The 20,484-nt window shown below is 34.2% G+C and overlaps 1 protein-coding gene across 2 annotated transcripts in view; it reads right to left on the bottom strand.

Moving 5' to 3' along the window:
• Window positions 1-2,699: 2,699 nt before the first annotated feature.
• Wdr44 (WD repeat domain 44) overlaps window positions 2,700-20,484 on the bottom strand; it is a 93,100-nt gene continuing 75,315 nt past the window's right edge. For both annotated transcript variants that reach the window (XM_063246312.1, XM_063246313.1), the window contains exons 14-21: window positions 16,925-17,038; window positions 10,514-10,636; window positions 9,517-9,708; window positions 9,251-9,352; window positions 8,816-8,931; window positions 7,793-7,920; window positions 7,271-7,405; window positions 2,700-3,750 (exon numbers count right to left, since the gene is read on the bottom strand). In XM_063246312.1, the coding sequence (XP_063102382.1) occupies window positions 3,656-3,750; window positions 7,271-7,405; window positions 7,793-7,920; window positions 8,816-8,931; window positions 9,251-9,352; window positions 9,517-9,708; window positions 10,514-10,636; window positions 16,925-17,038 (1,005 nt within the window). In that variant the 3' untranslated portion in view covers window positions 2,700-3,655. The remainder of the gene's footprint in view (window positions 3,751-7,270; window positions 7,406-7,792; window positions 7,921-8,815; window positions 8,932-9,250; window positions 9,353-9,516; window positions 9,709-10,513; window positions 10,637-16,924; window positions 17,039-20,484) is intronic.

Below are 20,484 nucleotides of genomic sequence, written 5' to 3'. Positions count from 1 at the left end.
ACATAGAAGACACTCAAAGTCCATGTTTAATGAATAAGGCAGAAAGCTAGGAACCTGTGCAATGGGAAGGGTTTTCTTTTAAAAGCTATGAAGAATTTAAACCCATACGTGTCTTCACTTTTTGTCCCTATCATAAAGGCAATTAGAAATATTTTTGATAATTTAATTTTTCACTCCAATTGACAGATGTGTAACTGACTCTTGCAACTATACAACTGGAAAGAGAGTTTGAGGGATGGATATATTACTGATAAACACATTTCAGAGAATGAAAAGCCACTGCCCAGCTGTCTAACATGAGGACCAGTGAAAAATTGAATGCTAGGGCTGGGGACATAGCTCAGTGGCATAAGTGCCTGCCTGGCAAGCATGAGGTTGTGAGTTTGATCCCTAGTACTGGAAAAAAAAAAAAGAAAAAGAAAAATGGCATGCAAAAAATTATGTCATTAATATTTTCATTTCTATTAAGGCAAAAAAGACAGTATGACTCTTCAAAGAGCACTGAATGAAAGGCTAAATCATTCACCTAACAGCAGTTCTTGCTTTTCAGAGAAAGTCCATGATTATGTTTTCACCAAAGAAAAATTATGAAAATGGGAATATAATTGCTTTTTTCAGAGGCCAGGTTTATTTATCTTAGTGCATTGTTACTTTAAATTTATAAGATTATGCTTGACCTGTTTTTTAAACTACTGAAATGTTCTCTTTTATAAGGTGATAGACTGTGATAATTTTTAAATTGTCTTGAGTATACACACATACACACACACACACTTAATCCCTAAAATTCTCAGTGTCCACAAAAATCCTGGGTCTAAAAAATGTTTCCATATGTTACCTTTATTTTTCTGGTCTAGGAAGGTAGTCAGGGATTTGAGAAAGGCAATGAAAAATGTACATTTGTTGGGTATACCTTCTTGCTGGCCACTAAGCTTTATGTATACTTGATTCTTAGCAAACTTTACAATTTGAGTTAGATATCCCATATTACACATAAGGAAACAGAAGTTAACACAAGAAAAATAACTTGCTTAAATACTATAGACAGCTAAGTGAGGTAGAGGTATTACAGGTGGTCAGACAGGGGTTGTTCCTCAAGAGAGTCAGTGCAGAAGATGAAAACACATTACAAATGTGGCTGGAAGAGCATCTGTTTCAGGCCAGGTCTCAAGATAAGGATGGAATGACCAGGCCTACATGCTTCCCCAAAAGATAAGCAATAAATTAAAAGATTGTATTATAATTATTACCTAGTCTGATAAAGTCTAGATAGAATCAGTCACCCAGGTGAGTGACCTGCACCTGTAGATCCATACCTTCCATAAAAGGTCCTTGTTCATTCTATATACATTTGCTACATGACTTGTTCCCCACTGGATCAAGATTACCTAAGCACTGTACTTGTAATCATATTGGTCTATCATAATTTTGACCCATGTTTACCCACCTTGTGATTTTACTCTATAAAACTTCCTCTATAAAGCAGGGTTCGTGAAAATATACTTTTGGGTCCCCTCCTGTCTCCACTGTTCCTTAGAATTCATTCTTTGATTTTGGGGAACATGTACTTGGTGTATCTGACATCTAGTAGGTTCAGAGTTACATTAGTTTTCCTATATCACAAGGAATGTGCTCGTGGAGGGAACCAAATCCAAGATCATGGTGATTTTAGAACATGTGCTTTTTTCCTATAATATCATACATCACCTACAGACATTCCTAACACTCATTTTAGGGAGGAATAATACTCTATTGTTCTTTTTATCAGTCTCGATGCTATCTTTATAAACTGACTTTCTGATTGTAATTTTTTAGTGTACTTATATAGTGATAGCAAGTGTATTATCCTTTTTAGGCTTATATCCCAGCTATTCTTGTTCAAATAGCCATATAACACCTAAAAGAATGTTCATATGGCAACATCCTGATTTCCCGCAGTTAAAGCAACCAGCACTATGGGAGGCTACAAGTGATGAGGCAAATGTCAGAGAAAGCCAGGCTGCTTCAGAGAGCTAAGGACGTTAAGTTCAAACAAGTACACTGCATCCATCACATTACTGTCCAGAACTTGAGACTAAAGAATCTGTGACTGGTTAGAAACCCAATGGCATAAAAATTCAGTATATCAGATAGAGTATATGAGAGTGAGGTAAAGTAAGCAAAAAGATTACAAGGGAGAGAGCAGATGATGAGGAAGGGAAAGGGAGGGGAGAGGAAGACAGTATAGCACTGGGAAGAGGGAAAAGGCAGTCTAGGGGAAAAGCAAGGGATGTAATATACACTCAATAAGGAAGCTCAGCACACTCGGACACTAACTAAATTAACAAGGATATATATGACCATGGCTCCCCAGCTTTTCTCACTTACATACTGAAAATAAATGCAGTAAAAGATGTATGAGCATATAGCTGAACTCTTAGCAGTATTCATCCTAGAATTTAACATTAAAATATTTTTAAAAGCTTGTAGCTAATACATTATAATTTAGGGGTCTAAAATTTGGTCTTCTGTTTATAAAAATCAAATTATTAAAGCAAGAGGTTGGGGCTGCGGATTTAGCTCAGTGGCCTATGCGCTTGCCTGGCAAGCATGAGGTTGTGAGTTCGATCCTTGATACCACAACAACAACAACAACAAAAACAAAATCCAAGAGGCTGCTTTGATGAAGTCATCTAAAAATAAGTCACATTTAACAAGTATTGGCGACCAACTTTTAATAATACATATTTAATTTTCAGAAACATATGCTAACCATCAACAACATGATCAGGGTTCCATTGTCCCAGATGTTATTATTTCATTGGTACATTGTATTGATATTTACAAAGGCTTTGAAATTCAACAACACAAAACAAAACAGCTTAATCTTTTAAAAACTACAATGTTTTAAAAAATGTAAACAGTTCAAGTCTTTACAATATTGTAAAAAAGAAGACTCACTCCTTAATGTGGCTTATTTTTTAAGTGAGCAAAGCCTGGTGCTCATGGATAAAGAATGAAAAGAATACTTTACATAGAAACATTGTGCTCCAGTGTGGCAAAGAAAAAAATTATATACACATACAAAGAAAAGAATCTGAAGTCCACAATTTAGACCACAAAAAAATTTTGTCCCCAAATTGAGAAATTTATAAAAACCATTTACACATGGTTATTGACCTAATGAAAACCTATATAACATTTTCAAAACTATAACTCAAGTCGAAAGATACCACTTTTTCTTAAAAATGAAATTTTGTGCAAAAGAAACTGTTAAAGCTAAAAACAAGACTATCCCCCAATAAGAGGCCAAAAGAGCCACTGGAATAATTTAACTTGTTAGATTTAGTGCATGTAACCAAAAGGCACACACATATGATTAATATATTAATATCTTTTCATGCAAAAACCTGTGCATGTTCATAATTATATAACAAAAACACAAATATAACAAAACAAAGCCTGATGCTTGACAATGTTAATCTAGCCATATTTCTTTCTAGTCTATCAGTCCAGGTTTTCCTAGATTGTTACATTGCCTCTCAAAAAATATATTATATTTGAACAGCTTTCAATAAAAAATAAAAAGAGAATGTTAGGCAGAAACACTATAATATTTTTTTAGTTGATACATATAGAAACTTACTGATAGGCTTATTTTAAATGTCATTTCAAATTAAGATACATTTTTCCTTTTGTTAATAAACACTTTAATTGCTCCAGTGAAGTCAGCAGAGAGAAGAACTTCCATGTTATCTGTCTTCACAATACCTTAAAAGCACAGGAAAACAGATTTCAGTTGATTTTAAAGGCATATTACACAGAAGATTTTCACTGTATGCAGTCTTTCCATCTCTCAGTACCCTGCCTCTTCTCTGAGGCTCACTTCTACTTACCTTTAAAGTTTCCTGGAGCCTGGATTTACTTCCAGTTAGCATAGGCCTGTAAGTTTAATGCTTCCATTTCATGCAAAGGGGCTACGGTGTTTTTCAGTTGCAGGAACAGAAAGCTGCCAGAATGGGGTCAACTGGGCAAATCTGTTGCTAGTAGGGGTCTCTAACCAAGTAGGCAGTAAAACTTATTGTACAGTTGACTTACTGAAACTGCCATGATATGAAGCATACACATTTGCTCTGTGAATGCTGACAGCCCCTTTTGCCTGATTTATCATTCTGTACTGAGGATATATAACGGTGGTGACGAGCCTATTTCTTATATTTGTCATTTCTGTAAAAGTATTTTACATCCAAATTCCTTGTTAACTAATTTTATCTTACATAGGTAAAAGGAGATATTAAAAAACTGATTATAAGGAAAAGAATAATCTGCATTTTAACTTGAAAGTTGTGAACAAGAGGTGTCAGACAGAATGGTTTTTCCGCTTAGGTTAAAAATATATTCTAGGGCTGGAGATTTAGCTCAGCGGCATAAGCACCTGCCTTGCAAGCAGGCAGTTGTGAGTTCGATCCCTGGTACCGATAAAAAGGAAAAAGACAAAATATATATATATATATATATATATATATATATATATATATTCTAAGCCTTTGAACATTTCTTACTGCCCTCTTGACATATCCCAAAGTCATGCTGTGCAGCAATAGCAATAATAAAGGATTAAGGCGTATGAGAAAAGCTAGAGAAGAAAATAAATCTCATACATATATGCTTTCTAAGACTCAATGATAACAATGTCTATTAACATACCCAGACATTTTGCTAGGCACTTCACATATGTTATCTTAAATTCTCATCACAACCATATAAACCAGGTTATCACTACCATTTTAGACATGAGGAAAACTGAGGCCTAAACTGCCAAATACAGAGAAACGAAGAGAAGGGCATTTGGATACCTTTTATGGTCTCATACCATGGATATTTAAGTTTATTCTTAGATTACACCTAGAGAGGTACAAAGTAATAAAAATTTGAACATAACTCATTAAACTTGTGTCTCTTCAAAAGCGATCAAGTGAATTAAAAGAAGATTGTCACAGTGGTACATTTTTGAGATGGTTTCTAAAAGTATTATATAAATCACTTTTTCTCAAATTGCTTTAAAAACTAAGATTTCCTGAAAAATGTGTTGAGAAACTGTAGAGTTTAAAAAGACATAATCAGATGAAAAGTAAAAGAAAAAACCCTCAAATTACTTAACTTAGAAGAGAGAAAGTAGATTTATTTCTGAGAAAAAAACAAAAAAACTGCATTATTTCCAAATAGGCATTTAGTAAGTTTAATAATTCTGACTTGGTTTAATTTTAAATCTTGAAACTGAAAGAAATATTAGGGGGCTGGGGATGTCATTCATCTGCCTAGCAGTGAGTCCTTGGGTTTGATTCCCACTGCTGAAAGAAAAGAAAAGAAAAGAAAAGAAAAGAGAAGAGAAGAGAAGAGAAGAGAAGAGAAGAGAAGAGAAGAGGGCTAAAGTTCATCTTTGTTATCAAAAATTTCCTCCACAGAAGGGAATAGCATGTGGAGTAGAGAGTACAAATCATACTATAAAGGAAGTTACTTGAGATCAGCTCTTCAGCATTCACACATATAATTTTAGAAGGATCCTTTGCATACCCTAATGATTGCTGTGGCTTTATGGCTCTCTAAAGATCTGGATGTAGCCTGCAGAATGAAAAAAACCCATTTAATAAATTATTCTGATATTTATTTTTTGGCAATGGCGACTGGGCCTCAAGCATGATAGGCAAGCACTCTACCAGTGAACTAAATCCCCAGCCCCTTTTTATTTTGAGAGTCTCACTAAATTGCCCCAGACAGTTTCAAACTGTTGATTCTCCTGCATCAGCTTCCCTAGTAGCTGGGATTACAGGCATATATCATCACGCTTGGCTTCTATAGCTAACTTTTATAATACAAACTATTTTTACTAGTCTAAATTTGCTGGTCTTACCATACCCTTACTGAGTAGTAGGGACCATTTTATACAATTGTTGGCACTCACTAATGCTACTTGTTGATAGTTTTTTTACTTCCTAATCTGAGCATTTTATATAACTGGAATTCTAGTCATTCTTAAATCATATTCCACAAATGGCAAGAAATTATAGGCTAAAAAGTAGCTATCTTGAGAAGCTGAAAAATATGTAGCAAGTGGAAAAGAATTTTCCCTTCCTTTGAATTACTTCATTTATTCAACAAATGCTTATTAAGCATCTATTATATGCAGAGAAGCACAAAAGAACGAGGCAACAAAAATTAATCAGACATATAAACCCTGGAAATTACAGTATAATTGAAGGAAAAGATAATAAAACCATTTTTGTATTTCTAATATTGTTATCATTTAAATATGGAATGTTCCCCCAAAGACTCATGTATTGAAGACTTAATCTTCAATGCAGAAATGCTCAGAGGTGGGGGCTGGAGATTTAGCTCAGCGGCATAAGTGCTTTCTTGTCAAGTGCGAGGTCATGAGTTCAAAAAAACAACACAAAACAAAACAAAAAAACCAAAGAAATGGACCTAGAGAGGCAGTTGGATCATAAGGGTATTAGCTGAATGGGATGTTAGGGGGTGAGGCCCAGTTGGAGGAAGTAGGTAACCATGGGCACACCTTGAAAGATAGATTTGGTCCCCTGTCTCTTCCTCTCTGATGTGGTACCTTTGCTTCTTGGCTATCAGGAGCGAGCAGCCTTCCTCAGCCATGCACTTCTACCATGTTTCTACATAACCACAGGTCTAAAAACAATGGAGCCAGCTGACTATGGACTGAAACCTCTGAAACCCGTAGCCAAATAAACCTTTGCTGCTATAAATTTCTCAGGTATTGGTCATGGAGAGAGAAATCACACACACACACACACACACACACACACACACACACACACGTATCTTGTTCGTTTTTCTCTAAAGAGAATGCTTGCTTATAAAAAATTATGAACTTTAAATAAAAATTTTCATTAATTACTAGGTAAATTTAACCACTTAGCAGTCTAATTATTTAAACAAATAATGATGAACAAAAATTGCATCTGTAATTAATTTTATAAGGTAATACAAAAAATAAAAAAAAGCAATTTTATCAAATTTATTCAAAGCAAGAATTGACTGGTTAAAATGACTTGCACAAGTGATCCTTGGGATAAACTGTTAGGTAGTCTAAAGAAATAAAACTTGTAAGAAATATGTTATTGAAATGTTCAGAAATGGATCTATAAACAAAGGACATTTTTTACACTCATAAAAATCTCATTATATTCAGTACCAGGTCAGTGATAGTATTAAATGCTGACCAGATTAAACACAGGAAAAATAAAGTATTGGTACCTACCAGTGGATGTGGTTTCCAAAACTTCAGCATCTTCACCTTTTTCACTTCCTTCTGCTTTTTCAGACTGCGCATCCAAAGATAACATCAAACTTGGGTTTGGAGCAAAGATGGCTGATGTAACAACTGCATTATGTGCTGGGGAAAAATTTACTTCAGAATAACTGACAAAGTTGATACTCAACATCAAAGTAAAAATGTGCAAAATATCCTTTAAAATTACCACACAAGTATGTTATATGCCAAATATTCACAAAAATTACACAAGTACCTAAGAACAATTTAAAACCCAAACATATTTCTTGAAAAATATCACATAACAGGTTCTAAGATTCACTGACATTTCAAATTTTACACCATGGTAAATTCTTTCTTGGTACAGAAAAATCAAACAAGTATAGCTAAATACAAAGTAAATTCAGTTAGAATTGCCAAACGTCCTCTATGTAATGCCTACCCAAGTTTATTCTAGTATATCACTAGCTTATTCACTTATAAGATATACATAAGTAGTGATTTACTTACCTTTAATACCTTCCCAGAAGTCATTACGATCTCTCCTGACTGAAGTAAACTTGCTTAGATCATGGTAAGTACTCCAAATATAAACATATTTGTCTTCTGAACCACTAACGAGGTAAGTAAAATCATGGCTAAATTTGAGGAAGAAAGGTCAAAAAAATTTTAAATTAATGTTTCCTTCTATGAGTGCTTCCTAATTAGAAATGCTTAAAATAATACCCGAGGTCTGGGGTGGGTGGGTGGGTGTGTGTGTGTGTGTGTGTGTGTGTGGTGCTGGTGCGGATACTTTGTATGTATTTTAGGGTTTGAACCCAGTGTTATTATGCATGCTAGGGAAGCACTGAAGGAGTGAACTACCCCCCAGGCCAAGTATTTGTATTTTCAAAGCTCTGACAAGTGTGATGCTAGTTAAAACACACTGAAACAAACAATGACTTAAAGGATGAGAGAAGCAGTATATTATTACTGATTGAATTACAGGGTAATTACTGGGTAATTCAAGAAGAAAAGAACTGATGAGAAAAAGAGCTGAAAGAAGACTAGAAAGAGGGTATGTAGGCAATATTATTTCAGGAAAGCCTACAGATCCTAAATTAAGAGTTCAAATAATAATGATAAATAAAGGCATGAAGACAGGGCATTTTACTTTAGGGTAATAAAATGTTTTCTTAGTTTTTGTACCTAAAAGGATCAAGACAAATCGAAAAGGGATAAACCTAGTCTTAAAAGCTTACATGAAAGTACAAAAGCAAAGTTCTGGAGCTGACAAGGTTCTAATCCTGATTGTGCAACTAACTGTGACTTTAGGCCAATCACTTAATTTTCTAGGTTTTAGTTTCTTTATCCACAGAATAGAGGCCATTCTAATATTTATCTACCATTTAGGAAGACAAGGTAAGTACTGCATGACAGCGAATAACAGTTATAAAAGTATAAAAAACTGAAAATCCCTATATAAACCTAAGACACAGTTCTATGGAGGGGAAAATATTTTGATCTCTTTTAAGAATTTCAACGTCAGTTTACCTGAAACTTGCTTTGATCTGGCTGCTGCTATTGACATAACCCTTATACTTCATAGACAATGATAAATCTCTCAGATCATATAGTCTGATTCTAGAGTCATTTGAGGTTACCAGTATCTAAAAATAAAAGAAAAGTTAAAACAGTATCTCTTAATATAAAAAGTGTTACACATATATAAAAGGCAGTATATACCATAGGAAAATGAATACATTCTTTGTCTATATACTAAAAGTAATTTTCAAGAATCTATAGAGTACTGCAGGGCATGGTGGCACATAATTGTAATTCCAGCATGGGAAGGCTAAAGCAGGAGGATCACTTCAAGTTTGAGGCCAGGCTGGGGCTCCATAGTGAGTTGAAGGCCAGTGAGATCCTACCTCAAAAAACCCCAAATCTGTAGAGTTTGGATGCAAATGCTTTTGAATATTATAGTACCTTATTTTCTCCAGGTAAAGGTTCGATGCCAGTAATTTTTCTTCCCACCTTGTTGCGCCCTCTAGTAGACCGGACATGTATTTGTGTATGATATTTCAAATGCTAAATGAAATCATAAATTAAAAACATCAGAATTAGAAGAAACCTCAAAAAAATTTAACATTCAGATATGGCAGTTAATGTCCAAAAGGATAAAAAACTTGTCCAAAACTGCAAGTGTTTTATTAAGTATTCAATTATACAATTAACAAAGGATAATCATTTACCTCTGTATCATAGAAAATACATCTGCCATCATAGGTCCCAATTACTGCATATTTGCCATTCTGACAGAAATTTGCAGCTGTGATTAATTTTGTCTGACCATCTACTTCATTCCACAAAGCCACTTTTTTGTCAGGTATATTCCACAGGCGGAGCTTTCCATCCAATGACCCACTGAGAAAGTATCTGTCATCCTAAAAAGGTGGCAGAGAAAGATTTTATTTTACTACATTAAGAAAAAAACAGCAATCAAAACACTAAGTCTGTAAGAAATAATATTTTAAAATGTAAATTTCATTTACAAAGTATACTTTCTTTATTCCTCACCTCCTCCTTCTTTTTCTCTTATTGGGAACTGAACCCAGGGCTGCACAAATTCTAGGCAAGTGCTCTACCACTGAGTCATATACCCAAACCAAAATTATTATTTAAGCAATTGTTTTATACATTAAAACCAGTAGCAACAATTCAAAATTTCAGTGTTTGTAGAAAGAAATAACATTCTAATTGCTTTATTACATTCTTAAACTGCTTTTCCCAAGATACAGATGTTAACAGAAAATGTGCCAGTTTATATCTAATGGAAGAAGGTTCTGTAAGTGAACAAGTATGAGATATTCTGGGTTGTGAACAAGAGTCTCAGCTAATCTGTATTCTAAATATCCAAAAGGGGAATGATGTAGGTAGTATTTTCCAATTTATTTCATCATAAAACCTGCATTTGTGGGGGAGTGGGAGGGTATAAGCAAGTAGGAACATCTAACAGGGCTAGCACATTCAAGGACTGTGCTTTTGGGAAATACTATCCTATGCTACACTCTCTTTTGAGATACACATAATGCTGGGATAAAACAATATTTATTTTGCCCATTTGTGAAGTAAATTGGAATGACATTTTAAGTGGCTCTCAACTATGAGGTTAATATTTTTTTTTCCAGAGAAACTAAGTTCTTTCATCTTTCTTTTAGCGTAACAAGAAGTATATAAACAATTACTTACTCTTGGATGGAAGGCTATGGCAGTGACAAAATCTATATGTTGAAAACAGCAAAGGCATTCTCTTCTGGAAATGTGCCATAATCTGACTGTTTTGTCCATTGAAGAAGAAAGCAGAAAGTAGTTCTATGGGGAAAATAGTATTGATTATTGTCACATGATAAACTACTTATGTAATAAAAGTGAACTTTCAGTTTCATGTAACTTCAGTAGTGCTATTGTTATGTGCAGCATCAGAAGCACAGATTATTCAATTCCCTTGAAACATCTCATTTTTCTCAGTTTAATGCCACATTCTATCAAGGCTAAGACTTTTTTACTTTACCTATTCTGAAATTAGTATTAATCTTATGATTAATGTCCAACATATCTACCAGAGGGGGCTGGAGATTTAGCTCAGTGGTATAAGCGCCTGCTTTGTAAGCAGGCAGTCATGAGTTCGATCCCCAGTACCGCTAAAAAAAAAGGAAAAAGGCAAAAAAAGATATAAAAAGATATCTACCAGGTACAAGCAGGGCAGTAAGATCTATTCATTTGATTGCCATTTCAGTTCAGTTATTTTTCACATGGATAACACTGGTAAATTTTAACTCATGAGGATGCTAATTGTCATAACGTCTTCAATAATGTCTAAACACAACATGGAAAAAGTTATTGTGCCCGTGTAAAACTCAAGGCAAAAAAAATAGAGAATACAAATTGTCAATTCTCTCAGAACAGATTGTAGAACTTTCAAAGCTAAAAAAGGTAGTATAATACAGTTAGGCACAGTGATGGTACCATCACCATGGAAACAATCTACTTAAGTGAGAGAACTACAGGTTATGCTAAGTGAGAAAACTAATGGGACCCTAGTATTCTTCAGTATGCTTTTAGGTGCTAAACAAATCAAGGTAATAATGACATCAAGTACATACAATTTACAAAACATTGTTCTTAGCACTATGCATCAACTCTAAGGTAAATATGTTATTATCCTCTTTGAAAAATGAGAACAGCAAGCCACAGAGAGGTTAAATAACTTACCCTAAGATTACACAGTTTGTCAGTGGCAGAGCTAGGATTTGAACTCAGGTGTTCTGGCTTTAGATCCAGGCTCTAGCCACTATACTGTTTTGTAGAGTACTTAAATAGAATATGTCATATGTCATTAAAAGCACCAAGATGCTTTGTCATTTGCTGAAAGCAATTAACAATATTTATTCTTTGACTGTAAAAACTAACTGAAAATACTGATTTGGACGTATACTGAGATGTATATGCCATTTTGGGTATTGTAAAAAGTAATGTTTTATATAATATACCTGTTTTTGAAATACCTTACTGTACTTTAGAGTTAAAAAGTGGGTGGAGGGTGTAGCTCAGTGGTAAAGTACCTGGGAAAATGTGTGAGGCCCTGAATTTGATTTTCAGCACCATACACACACGCATACAAAAAGAATATGAAAGATTTACAACCTTTGAAACATATAATAGCAGTTACTTTTACTTTCAAGATCCAGTCAACTCCAGAAAAACTTTGCATTATACTTTCCTGTTGATTAATAACAACTATATAGAAATTAATCCAGTGGCTCACTATTCATTAAAACTGGATTTATTCAGGCCAGGCACAGTGGTACATGCCTATAATCCCAGCACTTGGCAGGCAGGCTGAGGAAGATCACAGTGAGTTTAAGGTTAGCCTAAACTATACAGCAAGACCTTGTTTCAAAACAAACAATAAACAAATGGCTTTATTCAGGGATGGATGTGTAGCTTAGTAGCAGAGCGTATTTTTAATATGTACAAGGCCCTGAGTTTAGTCTCTAGGACCAAAATAATACCCATTCCCCCAAAAAATAAAACTGGTTTTATTCAGATCTAGCTTTAAGCATTTCAAAAAGAGGTGACGATATCTTTAAAATATTAAGCTGCTTGCAACATGTTAATATTTATTATATTATGGCAGGAAATGTCTGTTAAATATTTATTGACTAAATGAAATTAAATTTCTTTCACTAAGCATACTGATCTTATTAGGAGTCAAGAAATTAGATACAGCTAGGATATAGCTCAGTGGAATGGTGCCTGCCTAGCAAGCAAATGCAAGGTCTTGAGTTTGAATCCTCCTATCAAAAAAAGGTATAAAACAAAAACAAAAAGAAATTAGATCCAAATCGAAGTTCATGATCTTAGACAGGTCACAAGCCCTGTATCCTCATGGTAACAAAAAAAAAAAAAAAAAAAAAAAAGGAAAAAGCCAAAAGTGTCTATGCATGGGCTATTACTCTAATAATTAACAAGAAATTTTTTAACACTATAGATTAAACCCATGGCCTTTGAACCGAGCTTGCCTTCAGTCATTTTTTTTTGAGACAGGGTCTTGCTAATTGCTCAGGCTGGATTTAAACTTACTATCCTACGTTAGTCTCCCAGAGTGCTCAGGTTACAGGCACACATCACCACCACACCTGAGTAACAAGTTAATCTTTATTACTTGGCATAAAATAAGCCTTCAACAACCAGAAAATCCACTGTACACACTGACTGTGATAAGATACTGGAAGTAAAGTAGGATCTTAAAACTTTGACAGTTGAAAGAAGTAGTGTAACTAATTTAAGCATTGTGATGTTCCTACCCTTCAGAATCTTTTAGAATCCTGCATAGGTAACAGTTAAGCAAAAATGCAAGTTTATAAGGACATAAGATAGGTGACACTGAAAATCAGTGAAACAGGTCAATATTTGTTTTGGTTGTCAGGGAAGGCATTAAGAAGCAGATAGGATACAAGAAAAACATTAAAGGCGGAATATATTTTGGTTAAGTGAAGAAAGAGAAAGGCACTCTACAGGTGAGGCTAGAGCAGTAGAAATTTGTTCCTTTTCTCCAGCTGAGAGTGTAGGGCGGGAGGGGCTGGGGATATGAAGATAATCCCTTAGGGATCATTCTTGTATAGAGTAGAGTTCCACTCAAACAAATCACCCTACCAGCAGTTCTCCAACTCTTTATGGCGGATTGTTTTTATTTTTTGCTTCCTGTAAGTCACTGAGAAGGACTATTAAAAATACAGAAAACAATTACTAGAAAAAATGAAAATAAAAAGCATATAAAATATAAGGCCTATTTTTAGTATTACAAAAGTAGATTCCCTGGTTTGAAAAGATTAGATTCAATAGGCATCAAATTACTTGAAAAACTTCTTCAACAACTTCTAAATAGTTTACTCTGGGTTTCTGTATTATTTCTGCACAGACTGGTATTGGTATTATCAACAACCAGAAAGATTCAGTTTATAAAACATAGCTAGCCCTTAAAAACACATGAGAAGTATTGTGATTGAGACAAGTATGTATCTGGATTGCTATGAAATCTTATGTCTGCTGCCTCCTAAGAGATTTGGAAAGAATGTCAGAAATAAAATCTATAAGAACTGTAAAAACTTTTGAATGTGTCCAACATTGTTATTTTTGTAATCCTGCTTGTATGTGGTCATTAGCTTTTGTGAAAGCAATGTTCCCAAGCCAAAGGTTTGAATCTCAAATCATTTACTCCTTAGCTTGTATGTCTTTAGGCACGCATATTCCTTGACTTGCCCAAACTTTCCTTTTTAAAAGAAATTCTCGATAAGGAAACAATGATCTTGTACGTTTGGAGGGTACAAATACAGAGTACATGTATAATACTTAAGTTTTGTGTCTTCAGTGTCTAAAATGCTATCTGGTACATTAATAGGTAATATTATGCACTTAAAGTCCAATTATTTAAATATAGTATGTTCAAAAATTGAGTATTTTTCGTTAATAAGATAACAGGAAATAAAAAATGACAATTTTGTCAAATGTATTTAATACAAGAATAAACTGGTTGAAATCACACCCTGCCTGAGCAATGCTCAGGATAGTCATTACAAAAGCTGCCCAGTAACTCAGATGAACTGTTAAGTGCTTAATTGAGTAACTGAACATTTACTGTGTTCTGAGTGCTTTGTGTTTACTTGCTCAGTTAATCTTCCCCTATACTTTGTGAGGAAGCTGTTTTTTAGATATGGCTTGGTGGAGTTAAGTAACTTGCCCAAGGTCACATAACTATAAAAGGCAAACTAGGTAGGTTACGAATTCTGGGAGTCTGGCTCCAGAGTTCATGTTCTCAGGTAGGTAGCAAATTGATTAGTGCATAAGTTTTGAGTAAGGGAAAAGTACCTGATATATAGGACAGTTCTCAGTACAATTTCTTCCATGAAGGAAAAAAAGGGAGTGGTCAGTGAGAGAGAAAGGAAACAAAGTACAAACAAGATTAATAGTATTAAGCAATAAAATGTTAGAGAAAGGCTAAAGAAAATAATTTCAAAGAATATATATAGATATTCTAGTTAAGGCAGTACTAATAATGAATAATTTTATGTAATGATTTGTCTAGGTTATAGAACCCAGCTATTAAATCAAATGCTGATTTGATTCAACTCTTGCTATTTCCAGCCTACAGGCTTGTTCCATAACTGTACGAGCTAAATCCTTAAAATAAACCTTCTTAGAGTAGAAGAGTGTTCCCTAGGAAGGGTACAGGAATAGGAGTATAGAGGGAAGTTGTATAATAGGTATTAAAGTGCTGCTAGATAGGAGAAATAAGTTCTAAGTGCTCTGCCATATAGTAGGGTATCTATAATTCACAATAATTTGTTAAATATTTTATAAAGAACCAGAAAAGGGGGGCATGAAGGTACTCAACACAAAGAAATGGTAATTATTTAAGGTGATGGAAATGCTAATTATGCTGATTTTATCATCAGATTGTATACATGGTTTGAAATATCACATTGTACAGGAACTGATCAAAAAATACAGTGCTTAAAGTGGGGGAATATTTTGAGAGGAATTAATGACAATTTGTTTTTCTTACAAAAAATTAAACTAAAAACCATTCATTGATTTTTGATCATATTTTATACTTCATAAATAAAAATTACAATTATTATGCAATTAAAATTTTAAAATATTAAAAAAACTTTCTCTGTATACATATAAAATAAAGTTGTTTTTCTGGAGAATCCTGACTGATATTGCAAATTAATTTCTTCCAGTTAGTGTCACATTTCAGACAAACACACGGTTTGTTTTTAACAAAGAAAAATGAGTGCAGGTTTCCAATTATTTGCTTTTTCTTATTCCAGGTGAATATGATTATCAGATTAAAGACCTATCAAACTTCCATCTTCTGACAACTTATGGGCACAAGGCAGGGAAAAAGTACAAAAGACAGAATTAGGATTGTTTTGACAGTAGACTACCATGTTAAGGGGAAGCTTGCTTTCGACAGTGAAAGACAGAAAGAGATTATGGTTATGAAAAGGATCCAGAACATCTAAACAGGTACAACAGGCACAGCAGTTCATAAGTGGAGCGACTGAAAGATGAAGTCTAGCTTTGCCAATGTATAGCTGTGACTTTCCAGTACACATTGGGCTAGAAGAGGTTCTCCTGATGCAGTTAAAATATCTGAGCACAACTTAAATCCCTGACATCATTTGCTAAACTTAGTTCCTTTTTCTCAATTCAAGACTTTTAAATACTTCTGTTATTTTTCCCTTCAAATTCTTAATGTATTTTAGATTCTGACTGCTGGCAAAATTTAATACAAAGAAAGTGTAGGGTATCACTCAAGGATTCCAAAAAGTATTTCATGCTTCAAATGTTGTCTATAAAATTTAAAACATCTCCTTGAGCTTTCATAAAACTGTTGAAATATTCAATGGTAAGATAGCCTCTATACTTGTGAAATAATTTTCTCTAGGGAAAAAAGTCGCAAAATGAATTGTTAAATGAAAATTGATAATTTCATGAGTTTAGCAGACAAGCCTCAAGGCAGACTTGATTAGATAATTTAGACTCCCTTTTCCCTTGTAGCTCAAGTCATATTTATTTTCTAAGGATAGTTACTTTTCATAATTATTGCTTATAAAAAAGCAAAAGGCAAGAAATACATGGACAGATCTACATAGAAGCCATTAATATAAACATTTACTTATTAGCCTAAACAATGATCTGTCTTTTTTTTATTTAAAGGAAAAAAAAACAAAACAGTATAAGGATACAAGTAATACAGAATTACCCCCCCCAAAAAAAAACCAAAACGGTAAGAAATCACTAGTTAATAGATTACATATTGTCGTCTTAAAAATAGTTTTTCAAGTTACAGGATTAAAGCATACAAAGTGGACATTCAAATAGTGAGACTGCAAACAGTTGTGTTCAGTGATCCAACAAAAACTCAGTAATATGGTCATCTAATGATCTGTCTTTTAAAACTTAACTTGATAACTCTACAAAGGATATATGGACATCCAAACACTTGACAGCATAATAATCATATGGAGACAGTTGTTTTTGTCAAGTCATAGCCATATAGAATGCACAAGTCAAGTAAGAATTTCTTACTTTAGACCATGAAAGATCAAGGAGATCAGCAGTGTGTCCTTTATACTTGCAAAATGGCCGTTGTCGAAAGGGTGCATTTTTGTCATCTGGGTCTTCCTCAGTTCCACCACATACCTATTTAGACAAAGACATAAACTGTAAAACTGAAGTGCAAAACTAGCAAAATAAGTTTCACACTATTCCCATCCCAGCTTACCACTCCACCTGTTCTCTCATCAACTGGTACGATGCCTAATTGAAGTCTTAAGCTCTTAAAAGGAAACCACCCTTTACAATGATCAACTGTCTACGACCTCTTTTTCACCTCCCTAACCTCCCAGACAAAGATCATTCCTGAAGGGATACATCCTACTATCACGATCTTTTCCCTCCCTAACAGAGTTCCTAGTTTATCCTTTTCTGAGTAACTGTTCCTTCAGGATGGGTGCCCCAGGGATGAATCATGATTAACCTAAAATAATTTAGATTATCTCCTTCCCTTTCCCAGTGGTTGAGGCCCAGGAATACGTGAATAATTTTTATCAATTAGATACAAGGCAAAGTTTATACTGGGTAGGGAGCACAAGGGGAGGTTTCAAGAGATTTCCTCACTCTTAAAAAGCGGCTGAACGACCTTCCTTTACGATGCCTCTGAAAGATGCTGCCTGCATGTAACACCACCCAAGACTGTAGCAGCTACTGAATCATAGGGCCAGGAGGGTGAAAATCTCAAGGGAACAAAACCAGAGTAAAAGCAGGAACACCATAGGACAGTTTCCTTGGTGACGCTATTAAAGTGCTAAATTAACCAACCCTGGAACTACTACCTTATCTCTAGACTTGCTTCTTCTTTGTTTAAGCCCTTTTCAGTTGAGTTTCTGTTATTTGAAATCAAAACCATCCCTACAGAGTTATATAGAAAATAATGTCATACATGTGTGCCGCACATTTGGTTGTAACTTGCCAATTAGTCATTATCTGGATGGTTTCTAGCCTGTCTTTGAAATACGTAGTAATGTTATGAAGATGAAATTAGAGAAAAACTAGGGCTCTTAGAGGTTAGAATAATATATTAAAGGACACCTAGTCATTTCTAATAGATACAAAGAAGTAATATTCTAATAGATATAAAGATATAAAATAGATATAAAGAAGTAATATAAATCCTGTCCAGATTTATCTCTCAGCTATTTCAGAGGATGTAACATGAGCAAAAATACAAAGCATTATTTAAACTTTGCATATTTAGGGAAGAGTGGATAAGATGATGAGGTAAGAGAAAAAAGGATAATGGAGATATACAAGACCACTTGTACTAAGATACGTACTTTGGAAACATAAAGAGCCTCCAATTTGTGGATTAAAAATTCAGGTATTCTACTTTCTCAATTATTAAGTTTATTGGTACAATTTAGATATACACAATGATCACTTTTATCATAAAGAATTTGTACCTGTATGATATATCTTGATTCTTTTTTCCCATTTCCTCACCTTTTCAACACTTCTCCTCTTTTACAAAGCTTTGTTTCCATTTTCTCCTTGTTTTCCTTTTTTTCTTTTCCCTTCTTTCCTTTCTCCCTTCCCCTCCCTAGTTCCCCTTTCCTTTTTTGTTGGTACTCAGAATTTAACTTGGGACCTAGTGTTTGCCAGGCAGGTGTTGTGCCACTCAGCTAAATCCCTGGCTCTTCCCTTTATTTTTGAAGAATTGCTTCTTATTTCACAATTTCTATTATACATTTTGTTTCTTATTTACATTTTCAGTTTCTCACAACAGAGACAAAATGTGATATTTACACATGTGTCTGATTTACTTGATGTAAGAGTACGGTCTTAACCTAGACTAGCAGAAGCAATCCTGGACAACAAAGACAAGACAGGAGGCATCACAATCTCTAACCTGACATTATACTATAAAGCTACTGTGATAAAAACAGCATGGTAAATGGGTAAAAAGCAGACCCGAAGATCAATGGAACAGATTAAACGATGCAGAGACAACTGCAGACACAGTAAGTCACCTTATCTTTGACAAAGATACCAAACACATTCACTGGAAGAAAAATAGCCTCTTTAATAAATGGTGCTGGAAAAATTGGCTCTACATATGCTAAAGATTAAAATTTGACCCATATCTTTCACCATGCACTAAGCTAAAATTTAAATGGATCAAAGATCCTAATATTAAAACAGAAATATTAAATCTGCTGGAAGTTAGCATAGACAAAACTCCTAAAGACATTGGTGCAGGCAAAGACTTTATGAACAAAATCCCAAATGCACAGGAACTATTACAAAGAATCAACAACTGGGATCTCACTCTATTGAAAAGCTTTTGTATGGCAAGCAAGAGAAACCACTATCAGACTGAAGAGACAACCCACAACATAGGAGAAAATATTTGCCAGTTATACCTCAGACAAAGAATTACTATTAAGAACATATAAAAAACTAAAAAGTATCAGTCCTCCCAGATTTAAGATCCAACCCGAAAATGGGCACTGAGATGAACATACACATCTCAGATAAGAAACAAAAACAGCAAAAAAAATGTGAAAAAAATGTTCAACATCACTGGTCATTAGAGGGATACAAAATTAAAACAACACTGAGATTCCACCTCACCCTAAGAAGAAAGGTTATTATCAAGAAATCAACCAATAACAAATACTGGAGGAGCTGTGGGGAAAAAGTATCCTTTTCCACTGTTGATGGAAGTATAGACTGGTGCACTATGGAAATCAATGTGGAGATTTCTGGAAAACTAAGACTATAGGTTCCATTTGATCCAGCTATTCCTCTTCTTGTTATCTTCACAAAAGATTTAAAAATATTGTACCATAGCACTATATGTGCACCCACGTTTACAGAAGCACAATTTGTAACAGCTAAATCTTGGATACAGACTAAATGCCCATTAGCTAAGAAATGGATAAAAAAGATATAGTATTTTTACATAATAGAGTACTACTCAGCCATAAAGAAGGATAAACTGAGGACATTTATAGGTAAATGGATGCAATTTGAGACCATATGGATATAAGTGAAATACATAAAACACACATGTGTAAACATCATACTGTCTCACTATTGTGAGCTGAAAAAAAACAACATATGTGTGTGTTACATATTTTTATATATGTATATAAAAATAAGTAAAGTAATTATACTACTGATTTCTGAGTTCACTGAAGAGAAAGATTTGTGCTGGTATTTCTGGACAAGTGAATGCAGATGTCTTGTGCTCTAAGCGAATTATTTGGGGATAACAACACACAACGTATGTACCACTGTTGCCCACTGACTGATGTATTTTGAAATTTTTAATTTTTCTTTTTGAAATAAAAAGGATTTGAAAAAAAATTACACACAGAGTATGCTATCAAGGTTCATCCATTTAGATATAAATGTCTCAATTTTATCCTTCTTTATGGCAATAGTACTCCACTGTATAAAAAATTACTTCTTTTTTAGCCATTCAATGGTTGATGGGCTCTAGGCTATTTCCAAGATTTAGCTATTACAAACTATGCTGTCAGAAACATGGGTGCTCATATATCACTGTGGCAGGTTGCTTTTAG

Source organism: Cavia porcellus, unplaced genomic scaffold (assembly GCF_034190915.1).
Source record: "Cavia porcellus strain 051 isolate PalLab524CR breed Dunkin Hartley unplaced genomic scaffold, mCavPor4.1 scaffold_3, whole genome shotgun sequence".
NCBI lineage: Eukaryota > Metazoa > Chordata > Mammalia > Rodentia > Caviidae > Cavia > Cavia porcellus.
This window is presented reverse-complemented; position numbering and strand designations above follow the sequence as displayed.